The 12,634-nt window shown below is 33.5% G+C and overlaps 1 protein-coding gene across 1 annotated transcript; it reads left to right on the top strand.

The window, feature by feature from the left end:
- The first annotated feature begins 1,702 nt into the window (after nt 1–1,702).
- Nucleotides 1,703–2,286, top strand: LOC115986678 (pectinesterase inhibitor-like). Its single transcript, XM_031109913.1, has one exon. The coding sequence runs from the start codon at nt 1,743–1,745 to the stop codon at nt 2,280–2,282; it is 540 nt and encodes a 179-aa protein (XP_030965773.1). The 5' UTR covers nt 1,703–1,742; the 3' UTR covers nt 2,283–2,286.
- Nucleotides 2,287–12,634: the final 10,348 nt, after the last annotated feature.

Genomic DNA, 12,634 nt, shown 5'->3' with positions numbered 1-12,634 from the left:
TAATCCATCGCTGATCGCCGGAGCTCTCGAGTCAGTTGAATATGTCTTGATTTGGGGAAGAGCAAGTTCTTATGTTTTTCCCAAAAATAAAATAATGAAAAGCAACAAAAAATATTTTATTAACTATTGATAATTTTAGATTACAAAAATTTAAACATTTTGTTGATGACTTAACAATTGATATTTGCTTTTCTGAAAATTTTGCAAGTATGAAAGATATAAAAAGAAAATGTAATCTAATGGTAGATTTGTCAAAATTCACCTCCAATAAAAAGCATATTGAGTGGAGTTGTAGTCTTAAATTACAACCACTCCTTTTTCTTTTTTTCATATATGTAAATATGAGATATGAAATTTTCTAATTATGATAGTTATTAATAGACATTTATTATGATTTTTTCTGTATACAAAATATTAAATATGCAATTAAATATTAATTATGATATTTATTAATAGATATTTATTATAATTTTGTCTTTATATGGAATATTAGATATGCAACTTGATAATAATTATGATAGCTATTAATAGAAATTTATTATAATTACTCCCTTCATTCTAATTTGTTTGTCCTGTTTGAAAAGTCAAACTTTTTAAAAGAACAATATTTATTATCTTGTCTGCCTTATAAAAATGTATAAATTTACAAAACTATCCTTAAATAAATTTATCAGCTTTTTTAAAAAGAGTTATTCTTAATGAAGCAACTAAAAGGTGCCCCAATTAAATTGATTTTTTTTTAAAAAAAAATATTAGTTAGTTTTCTTTTTAAATAGTTTTGAAAATAAAGTAGGGGTATAATAGGAATATTAGTAAACTAATAATTTTTATTTTTAAAAATAGGACAATATTTTGGGACATCCCAAAATGGAATAGAGGACAAACAAACTGGAATGAAGATAGTATATCTTTATACGGAATAATAAATATGCAATTTGATAATTATGAGAGTTATTAATAAATATTTATTATGATAGTGTTTTTGTTCAAAGAAAATATAATGGGGAATTATTTAATTGCGGATTTAAATAAAGAATAGAGTTTAAATTCAAATAGAAAATACACATATCATAATATTGACATGTAAAATTGTGAAACCATGAAAAATTATGTGGCAAAATAATATTCAATCAACCAAAAGCCAAACTTACTCAGTTTAGGCCGTGTTTGTAAACGTGGCTATAGGAAATGCAGGTCTATCCTATAGCCGCATTTTTGGGGTCTATAGCCGCGTTTCAAAAAAAGCGGCTATAGACCCCTTTTTTTGTAGTGGAGTAATGTATTTTCTTTTAGAGTTCGGTTAACTAATACTCTTAGAGCATTTGTTAATGGACCATTTTGAAAAGATTTTGATATCACTTTCATGAGAAATATAAAAATCTATCAAAAAAATTAATATATTTTTCCTTGTGCCATAAAAGTTTTTAAAAATATTTCCTAAACTAATACCTTAAGGCATCAGTTAACTTTTCCTTTGTTTTATTTTATAACTAATATGTTTCTTAGACTAATGATAAAAAATAATAATCTTGGAGTAGACTTCATTGGTCGGAATTCTATTGTATCTATATAATATTTTAACAAAAAAAAAAAAAAAATCATAGAGGTAAGGATGTAATTTTCACAAAGTAATGATAAATTGTGTCCGTTATCAAAAAAGATTAGTTTAAATGCTTCTATTGTTTTATTTCACAATACGTTCCTTTCAATAAATCAAACCCAACAATTGGTGTTAGTGAAGGATGACAGAAATGGCTCCTTCTTTTTGTGCCTCCTTCTTTTTCTCTCTTTCGCTAGCAATCCTGTGGATTTGCCCAACATATGCTCGGCTAAGTGTGAAGGTATCAGAAAATGAGCTTAAACTGATTTGCTCTTCTCACGAAGACCCTCCTTTCTGTTTGCAAGCCCTCAAATCTGATCCTCAGACACCCCTTGTCGATCTTGTTGGCCTTACCAATATTTCAATTCACTTGGTAGATGTTGCTGCTAATAAAACCCTTGCCCTTATTCGCTCACTCATCAAGACTGCAGACTCCGAATTGAAAAAGCATTTAGACGATTGCCTCGAAATGTATGATATTACTATTAGCGAAACAGAAGATGCAAAAACTGCGTTGAAAGCTCATGACTACGAAATGGTAAATGTTGCATCTGATAGTTGCATGACTAATGCTGAAACGTGTACCGATACAACAACTAGTGCACCGCCTCTCCAACAAGAGAACAAAAATATGCGTTATCTCTGTGAGACATTTGTGGTTGTTTCTAATCATCTTTTATGAGATTGTCTAGTTAAATATTTTTGTACGCGGGCCATGCAAAATAGTATATTTGATATTATCGGTCATTTTCTATTGAAAAAAAAATAAAAATTTTATCTTGGTTTTTGTTGATTCAAGTTGAGGACAGGTACAGATGAGGCATGATCTCCTCTTAGAAACAAGGGCATCTCCACGTTTAACTCAGTAGTCATAAGATCACCCTAACTTGCAAATATATATATATATATATATATATATATATTAAACCAATTTATTTTAACCATCCATATAAAATTATTAAACACCCTGACTTGAGAATCACAAGAATTTTAACTCAACAAAATTAAAAAAAAAATGTTACAATAAAATTTATTGTCAAAATATTATAGATGTAGTATTATTCTTATTACTAGATCATGGGTTTTGTGAGAACCCAAAGGACCCGTGGCACCATGAGAACACTCTTATAAAAGAGTAGTGGGCAAGAGCCCAACAATGAAAGAAGAAAAGAAAAAGCCTTGAATAAGGTGAGCAAGACCCAAGAAAATGGTACAAATGAAAATCTCCTCGAAGGGGATCCCAAAAACCCCAGCAAAAAGAGGAAGCAAGCCCATGGAAAGGAGAGAAAGAGGAGACATACAGATGGGTGTGAAGGCCCAAGGCGCTGGGCTGTTACAGTTCAAAGGAATAAAGTTGTGCATGTGCCCTTACCATCAGCTATAGCTTTTGGTCTAGTGGGTAAGCACTTGGTCCTAACAATTGGTATGGGTGAGACTGCCTAGGGCCAATCAAGCTTCAGCACAAAAAATTTGTGTTCATTGAGTTAGGCTTAACTATGAATATTGAAAAAGGAACATATCAAAAATAAATTTACCAATGGGAATTAAAATGGCAAATAAGATACTATGTAACATCATCCCTACAGATAACATCATCTCAATATACGGCACAATCAAAAAGGATAAATGTGTGATGTGCAAAGGTATCACATAATTATCAGTGAATAAGGTAAAAAAGATAAACACATAAATGAAGGTTGATGAACTTTCCCTGAGTTAGAATCCAAAAATATGAATATCTAAAATTCAGTTTGCGAAGAAAAGCCAAAAAATCTGATGAGCTAACACAACTGTGACACCATGTTCCCACAGTTATATAGGTAAGGATCAAAGAAAAAGAAAGAACTTACTAATTATAATCTAGCTAATTAGCTATAGGTCAACTGGCACTAACGGAAATAAAGTTTTTTTTTTTTTTTTTTTTTTTTTCACCATCACAATTTAGTGCAGAGGGTTCATTGTTGAACAAACAAATAAAGCTATTTAATACTTAAAAATAAAAAATAAAAAATCCCCCGAATGCCAAGGTAGCAGATGAGACCAAAACAGTATTGGTCATGGTCTAATGTCTCAGAGAGGTCCACTTGCCTCCACTACAATTTCAAGCCCTGAGTCTCCTAGATGGCCTAAGGTCGGGAAGTACAGATTAGATATTGCATATTCGGAGTCAGTTCACAGAGGATATTGATCTCTTCATCATTGCTGATGGTAAGATGGAATGTACAGTTCATGTTTCTTCCCCGCAGTTCTTGAAGTTCAAGAATCAAACATACCAGTTCTCTGACACAATTAGAAATAGAAACTAAGAGTGAGTCTTATTATTGTGTCCCTTTGGTTTTCACCCTATGGTACAAAAACTAAGAATGAGTGTTATTATTGTGCATTTTTTGTTTTTTGGCACAAAAATTAAAAAGTTGAATGCAACACACGGCAGAAAATTACCCCATAATTGAAACCTAATTGAAAATTTAATTGGATTTTCTATTAACTTTGGGTTTAAATATATACTAACTAGTTTATAACCCATGCATATATATAGATACACATAAAAATATATAATTAAATGCATAGTATAATTCCTAAATAATTTTTCTTTTTTGCTTTTTGAGAAAAAAATTCTTACGTGAGTTAAATGATATTTATTGTCATTATTTTATACACACACACACACATATATATATATATATATACATGATAGATATTTTTATATTTTGTTAACTCTTAAAAAAGCCTTGTAAGAATATTATTTAGTAGAAAATGCAGATTGTTCATGGTTGTTTATATATTTATTTTTTTATTTACAGTTTATTAATTACGGAATCTTTAGTTTTTATACTCAATACTCATGTAAATAGATATTTAATTATGATATGATACCACATTTGGCACAAAAATTAAGAAATAATTTAGATATATGGTGCAAAATTGGACTTTAACGGTAGAATCTAACTGGATAGGTAATTTTGTGACACGTATCCCATCTAAATTCTTTAATTTTTTTTTTTGCCAAAATGAATGATGCATTAACACTTGACACAAAATTCAAGAAGAGCACTATAATGACACTCGAACCTCTTAAAACCAGGTTTAAGATTCCAAATTAGATTTCAATTAAAGTCTAATTTAATGCCAAGTGTACAATTCAATTTCTTAATTTTAGTACAACTATTTAGAACACTATAAGAAATGAAAAATGAAATTAAAAAGGCAATAAGTACTTTTCAATTATACTATAATTTTGTATTAGTTAGATTTACACATAAATTTAGACATCTAAACTCAAATATCCAGATATAGTGTACAGTTGTAATTGTTCTTAATTTCTCATGTATATGCATGGGGTCACACACTAGTTATATATATAATCAGTATCCTCTACAATGCACAAAAAAGTTTAATAAAATATGATTTATCTAAAACTTTTACTTTTATTTTTACATAAAATTTAACTACAAACTTGGTTGTAGTCTAAGACTACAACCCTGTCTTAAAAAAATATCATAACTACATATTTTCAAAATGAAAATTTTGAATTGCATATTTTTTATGTTCTTAACAAGTTTATCAAATTTCATGCCAATCAGATATAATTTACTATTTGATCCATAAACTTATTTTTTATGTATTGTGGGGGCCAGTCGATCAACAGGCCCATTAAGGTCAGGATCGTTGGGCCTGTGGCCCATCTGAGGATGCATATTCGTCCGAGGAGGCCAGGTCAGGTCATAAGACAATTACCGAGGGGGGGTGGTAGTCAATATCATGAAAGTAGAGTTCCATATTCGTCCGAGGACACTATACTCCTCGGCAGTATGCGTCCAAGGACGATCAGGACGCGGTCTTGTTACAACTGGATCTCGGAATTATGTCACCACTGAAGATGGGATAACAGACCAAGGGTAAGAAAGAAAAGACAAACAAATATCTATAACTACAGCTGCTTCCGCATTGATTACCTCTCAACCAACTCTCTGGCCGCATTAATATGGAGATGATACCTGAACAGTAAGGAGGCAACCTTACAGCTGCCCATAGGAAGTTCCAGGAGGTGTTAGATGGGACAGAAAGAAATCTCCAGAACCCAACCTACACGTGTGTGGTGAGGATGGAACACAGAAGATGGTATATAAACTGAAAGAAGAACATGTAAGAAGGGGGATCAGAACATAAGAGAAAGAAAAAAAGTACAGACTGAGGAAGGAGAACAAAAGAGAAACAGAAGAACAATATCGATTGCGAAAACAAAAACGATCGTTGCGCCAACTCTAAGCCTTCTATATACGTGAGGGCGAATCTTTTCATTCCAAAAAAGTTAATCTAGTTCTTAACACTCACGCTCTACAAATCATATTATTTGGGCCTATTTACGTGCAAACCCAATATCGTTTTGGGCCGTTACAAATCGTGTCCTTACATGTATAATTTTAGATTTCAAAAACATAAAATTTAAACATATCGTTGATGATATAACTATTGATATTTGATTTTCTTAAAATTTTGCAAGCATGAAGGATATAAAAAGAAAATATATTTCAAATGTGAATTTGTCAAAATTTACATCCAATAAAAAAATATCGAGTGAAAATGTAACCTTAATTAAATTACAACAAAGTTTGATGCCAAATTTTGTCCTTTATTTTTTGTGTAAATATGAGATATGAAATTTTATAACTATGATAGTTATTAATAGACATTTTTTATGATTTTATCTATATATGAAATATTAAATATGCAATTAGATAATAATTATGATAGTTATTAATAGACATTTATTATAATTCTATATGGAAAACTGTTTATTCCTTTTTTTAACAAAAATATAATGCGGAAATATTTAATTGAGGATTTAAATAAAGAATAGAATTTAAATAAAAAGTATGCGTATCATAATATTGACGAGCAAAATTGTGAAACCCAAAAAATTATGTGGCAAAATATTGTTAACTCAACCAAAAGCCAAATGTATTCAATATTATATAGATTTTTTTTATGGAAATTTTATATAGGTTATAAATTATATATATATGACATTTTATTCACATTAATTACAAGTAATGTATTTTCTTTCAAGGTTCGATTTATTAGTGCTCTCAAGGCATTTGTTAATGAACCATTCTGAGAAAGTTTTGATATTACTTTCATGGAAAATATAAAAATCTGTAAAAAAAAAAAATTCAATTATTTTTTTCCTTATATTAAAAATGTTTCTAAAAATATTTCCTAAGGGAACTTTCCCTTTGTTTTATTTTATAACTGTGGGGGCCAACTATCTAGAAAGTAATATTAAAACTGTATGAATTGGGCCTATGGCCCGATCCAAGGATATCAACCAATCCGAGGATGGTTAAATAAGGTTACAATGGGAACGGTATAAGAAGAAGAAATAAAGATTATATGTGATAGTCCAAAATACGTCCGAGGAGAAAATTCATCTCGGAAACGAGGATCCGAGGTCGGTAAGAATGTCTTATCATCCCAGGCATCCTTCAAGGTTGCATCACAACTAAGAGTTGGGCATTGGATAAGGGATGAGTAAAGGGTGACAATAAATATCTTCAAAAGCTGCTACCTCCACATTAAATGCCTCCCCACTAGCTCTCTAGCCGCATTAATGTGGAGGCGATACCTAAACAGTGATCAAGCAGCCTTACAGTTACTAGTTAAAGGTTCTGGGAGGTGTTGAATGGGACAAGAAGGAGTTCCTAGAATCCAATTTAAACGTGTATGGTAAGGTTGATACCAAGATTGTAGTATATAGCATGGGAAGGTGGCCTAAAGGAAAAGGACCAGAAAAAATCAAGAAATCTTTCTAATAATATTGTGAACTCTTGTATCTTTGTTCATCAATGAAACATTATAATATAAGCACCTCAGGTCATTCTGATAACAAATTTCTTATCTTATTTGTATTTAATGCTCTTAAATCAGCAAAATTTAATTGTCTTTCTTCTGGATTAGATCTAGTTCTTTTATCTACACTCTACAAATTCATTGTTTGGGCTTGTTAAGCTGAAACCCAATCATGTACTAGGTCCAATCCAAATTCAGTCTTTACAATAACTAATTAATTTCTTAGCCTGATGATAAAATGTAATAATTTGAGAGTGGACATCATAAATCGAAATTTTATTGTGTCTATTTAATAATAAATTGTGCCCGTTATCAAAGATTGAGTTTAAATGCTTCCATTGTTTTATTTCACAATACGTTCCTTTCAAGAAATCAAACCCAACAATTGCCATTAGTGAAGGATGACAGAAATGGCCCCTTCTGCAGCGGAGCCATCGCCATCTCTGCGCTTGAATGGTTCTCCCTGGCCATGCAGCAAAGGAAAATTTCTTTCTCTAAATCGAGCTCGGGACATTCAATGAAAAAGGATGACCCGATGTTTTGCCCTTTCTCCCCCCAAAAAGGCCCGGATCCTCTATTTATTTATAGGAGAATTTGTCTGCCCCACTTTCCTCCCCCACGGAAAGAGCTCGTTCGCCAAGTCTGAACTCCCACTTTCTCCTCGATGACGGCTCTCCTCGATGCTAGCAACCGCGTTTGACCCTTTTCCGTGCTGGGGTTTGTTTTTCTCTCGTTCACATTGATATCCCGGGTTCAGTTCAAGTTGTTGCAAAAGAATTCGTGAAGGGGTGGAATGAGCTTACCTTTTAGAGAAAGGGGAAAGGGCTTTTTTTTTATCTGAGTAAGACTCTCCCCTTACCACTTACAAAATAGGGGGCTATGAGTCTAGATACTCTTCGCTTGAAAAGGCATGCCTTGCGCTTGTCTGGGCCACGCAGAGACTTGGACACTACATGCTAACCTACCAAGTCTGGCTTTTGTCCAGGATGGACCCATTGAAGTCTCTGTTCGAGAAGCCAGCACTATCAAGTGAAGGATGACAGAAATGGCCCCTTCTTTTTGTGCCTCCTTCTTTCTCTCTCTTTTGCTAGCAATCCTGTTGATTTGCCCAACAAATGCTCGGCTAATGTAAAGGTATTAGAGAATGTGCTTAAAGAAATTTGCTCTTCTCACGAAGACCCTCCTATCTGTTTGCAAGCCCTCAAATCTGATCCTCCTACACCTTTTGTCGATCTCGTTGGCCTTACCAATATTTCAATTCACTTGGTATATATTGCCGCTAATACTTGCCCTTATTCGCTTACTCATCAACAAGACTGCAGACCCCAAATTGAGAAAGCAATTAGATGATTGCCTCAAAATCTATGATATTTCTATTAGAGAAATAGAAGATGCAAAAACTGCGTTGAAAGCTCATGACTACCTAACAGTAAATGTTGCATCTGACAGTTGCATGACTAATGCTGAAACCTGTAGTGATACATTAGCAACTAGTGCACCCCCTCTCCCACAAGAGAATAAAAATATGTATTATCTTTGTGAGACATTTGTCGTTGTTTCTAATCATCTATTATGAGATTGTCTAGTTAAATATTTATGTACATATGGGCATGCAAAATAGTACATTTGATATTATCGGCCACTTTCTATATAATACAAATAAAAATTGTCTCCGTTTTTCTTGATTCGAGTTGTGGACAGGTGATAGATGTGGCATGATCTCCTCTTTGGAACAGGGGCCATAAAATCACCCTAACTTGGAAAAAAAATGTATATATTTATTTACAAAAAAATTATATATTAAATTAACTTATTTTGACCACCCTAATAAAAATATTGAACACCCAGACTTGAGAATCACAAGATTTTGAGTTCAACAAAAATAAGAATAATGCTACATTCACAATATTTTCACAATAATTTCACAAAAAAAATCATATGTGATATTCTAATTTGAGCTCAAATACATACATAATTTTTTTACCCAATAATAACAACTTGTTGCATAAGATTTGTTGTGAAAATATTATGGATGTAGTATTATTCTTATTACCAGATCATAGGCCTTATGAGAACCCAAAGGACGCATGGTTCTATGAGAACACTATTACAAAATGTACGTTTTTAGATCCTTTAAAATACAAGTTGTTTAACTGTGAGAGACCGTGCCCCCGGCCCGTTTTTATAGGATGTTGGGCCAAACCCGTGTGAATGGGTGGTGTCGTGTTATTGCCTCTCAAAATGGAGGTTCGACTAGTTATATTTTTCCCTTTATATTAAGGGTTTTACAATGGAGTCGTCACTTATTTAATTATTGGAAAAATAAGAAAACCATAAATGAAAATTTCCTCATTTTATTAATTTGAAATTGAATTTACAATGATTATAGGAAAATTACATGGCTTTGGTCCTAGATACAATCTAAGATAAAATACATGGCTTTGTTTCCTAGTTACAATCTAAAAATTGAAAATTACATGGATAAGCATTTGATCTACTAACCTTTGATCTAAGTTCGGAGGCTATGTTACAAGGTGGGAAGGTGTTAGGCACCCACCTTGCCCGGAAAAACCGGTCTTCTAGATTATGGTGGCCAACATTCATATCACATCATCCAATATGTCAATCAATTTACATGTTGAATTTAATGTGTGTGCATGTGATAAACCCTAATTCAATTTATTAAGCATTGCATTTGGATTAAAAAATAAATTCTAGTGAATGTGTGTGGATGGTGATAACCTAAATTCAAGGATTTAAAAGAATTATTAAACAAACATGTTTTTCATATTTTTGATGTGAATCTAAGATTAAATCTAGTGATATGTATGAACATATGATGAACAACCAAGAACATGTGAAGAACACATAAGAACAATTAAAAACATTCAAACATATTCAAGGGAATTATCATGCTTTAATCTTAAATTCTCATCATGGCAACATAAACAAATAGTTAGGGATGGGGATTATACCTTTATGCAAGATTCATATGGCAGAGAAGGGGACTCTTGATGGAAGTCCTAAGGGTGGAGGAAAAGAAGAGCTAGGAGAGGAAAAATGAGTCTCACTTAATACCTTGAGTTTCAGGAAGACCAAGATATGACAAGACTACTCAACTTCACTAGAACTCAAGAGAGGAGAAGAGAGGGGGGGTTTTTGTGTTTTGGAATGAAGGAGATGGGGGGTTTATATAGTAGTGGTGGAGGAAATATGAATAGAAGGCCATTTAATGAGGGTTGACAAAGAATCATAAACCTAGACCTCATTTTAGCATTGGGGGAAATTTGGTGCATTAAATGGAAAGATTGGTGGGAGTGAGGAGTAAGCCAAAATTCGGTTTTCCCGTAGCTGCTGTAACAGCCTATAGAGCCAACTTTGAAAAATCATATTTACCTCAATTCTGATCGGAATTGTCTCATTCTTATGCTCAAATTGAAGCCCCGGATGTCTAGTTTCTGGGAAAAAGAACCTCATTCACAGATTCAAAATATTCTGAGAGATATTGATGAAATGGTGAGCAGAGGTCATTTGTTAGAAAATAGTTTCAGCACAATTAACACCAATAGGTCCCCAAATTAGCTCCCAATTAACATTAAATGGCTCCAATCACTCCCATTTCAGACTTAATTGGTTCCAAATTTACTCTAATTAAAAGATAATTGAACAAATTACTCATTGAATAATTAATGTTTAACTAACTAGTTAATTAGGTGTGTGTAACCTTACTATAAAATGTAGTCCTAATCAACCAAATTATGACACATCATCGATCTCAAATTGATTATACTTATAACAAATTGAAATCAATTGTTCATAATCACATATAGTCAGACTCAATTTGTGATAGTGCATCTCAGCCATTAAAACTTGATTTGATGATAACTTTCAATCTAATGGTCCGATTAAGGCTCATGACCAGCCGATTTAATCGTTATAACATCAAGATCACTTTGGTGAAATGAGATTAAGGATCTGATGACTAGAATCAAGATGCATATTTCTAATGTAAAATTACCCTTTTATCCTCCATGTGAGGTTAAATGCAGGTTGCAAAATAGGGTGTCAACAGAATGCCCCTCATTGGTAGAGCTTGAAAAGCGAATGCCAATGTATGAAAGAGACACCTAACTTTGCAATCAATATTTAACAGTGGTGAATGTATGATGCATGAAAATAGAAATTCAGCTGGTTATGTTCTGGATCAAAATGTGGACTGAATCTCGAGGGAGATTGCCTACGTACCTCTTAGTGGGAGGATCAGGTCTAAACGTAGTTCATCCATGCAACCTTTTTTTTTTTTTTTTTTTTTGGAAAAGAAGAAAAAAAAATTTGAGTACAAGACATGCTTACCAGTGGTCTGATGGATTGAAGTTTGGACGTACTTCCTAGAGGTTCGTTGAAATTGAATTTGGACGTGCTTCTCGGAGGTCTGATGGATTGAAGTTTGGACGTGCTTCCCAGAGGTCCAATGGATTGAAGTTTTGGACGTGCTTCCCAGAGGTCCGATGGATTGGAATCTTGGACGTGCTTCCCAGAGATCCAAGGATTTGAGTTTTGGACGTGCTTCCCAGAGGCCCAATAGATTGAAGTTTGGACGTGCTTCCCAGAGGTCCGATGGATTGAAGTTTTGGACATGCTTCCCAGAGGTCCGATGGATTGAAGTTTTGGACATGCTTCCCAGAGGTCCGATAGATTGAAGTTTGGACGTGCTTCCTAGAGGTCCGATGGATTGAATTTGAACGTGCTTCCCAGAGGTCCGATGGTTTGAAGTTTGGACGTGCTTCCCAGAGGTCCAATGGATTTGAATTTGGACGTGCTTCCCAGAGATCCGATGGATTGAAGTTATGGACGTGCTTCCCAGAGGTCCAATGGTTTGAAGTTTGGATGTGCTTCCCAGAGGTCCTGGATTTGAATTTAGACGTGCTTCCCAGAGGTCTAATGGATTGAAGTTATGGATGTGCTTCCCAGAGGTCCATTGAAATTGAATTTTGGACGTGCTTCCCAGAGGTCCGATGGATTGAAGTTTGGACGTGCTTCCTAGAGGTCTGATGGATTGAAGTTATGGACGTGCTTCCCAGAGGTCCGATGGTTTAAAGTTTGGACGTGCTTCCCAGAGGTCCAATGGAATTGAAAGGTATTATTCATATCAATGTGTGTGGGCCTTTTACCCTAATACCTACA

Source organism: Quercus lobata, chromosome 4 (genome assembly GCF_001633185.2).
Source record: "Quercus lobata isolate SW786 chromosome 4, ValleyOak3.0 Primary Assembly, whole genome shotgun sequence".
NCBI classification, from domain to species: domain Eukaryota; kingdom Viridiplantae; phylum Streptophyta; class Magnoliopsida; order Fagales; family Fagaceae; genus Quercus; species Quercus lobata.
Note: the sequence above shows the minus strand (reverse complement) of the source record. Positions and strands in the feature narration are given on the sequence as shown.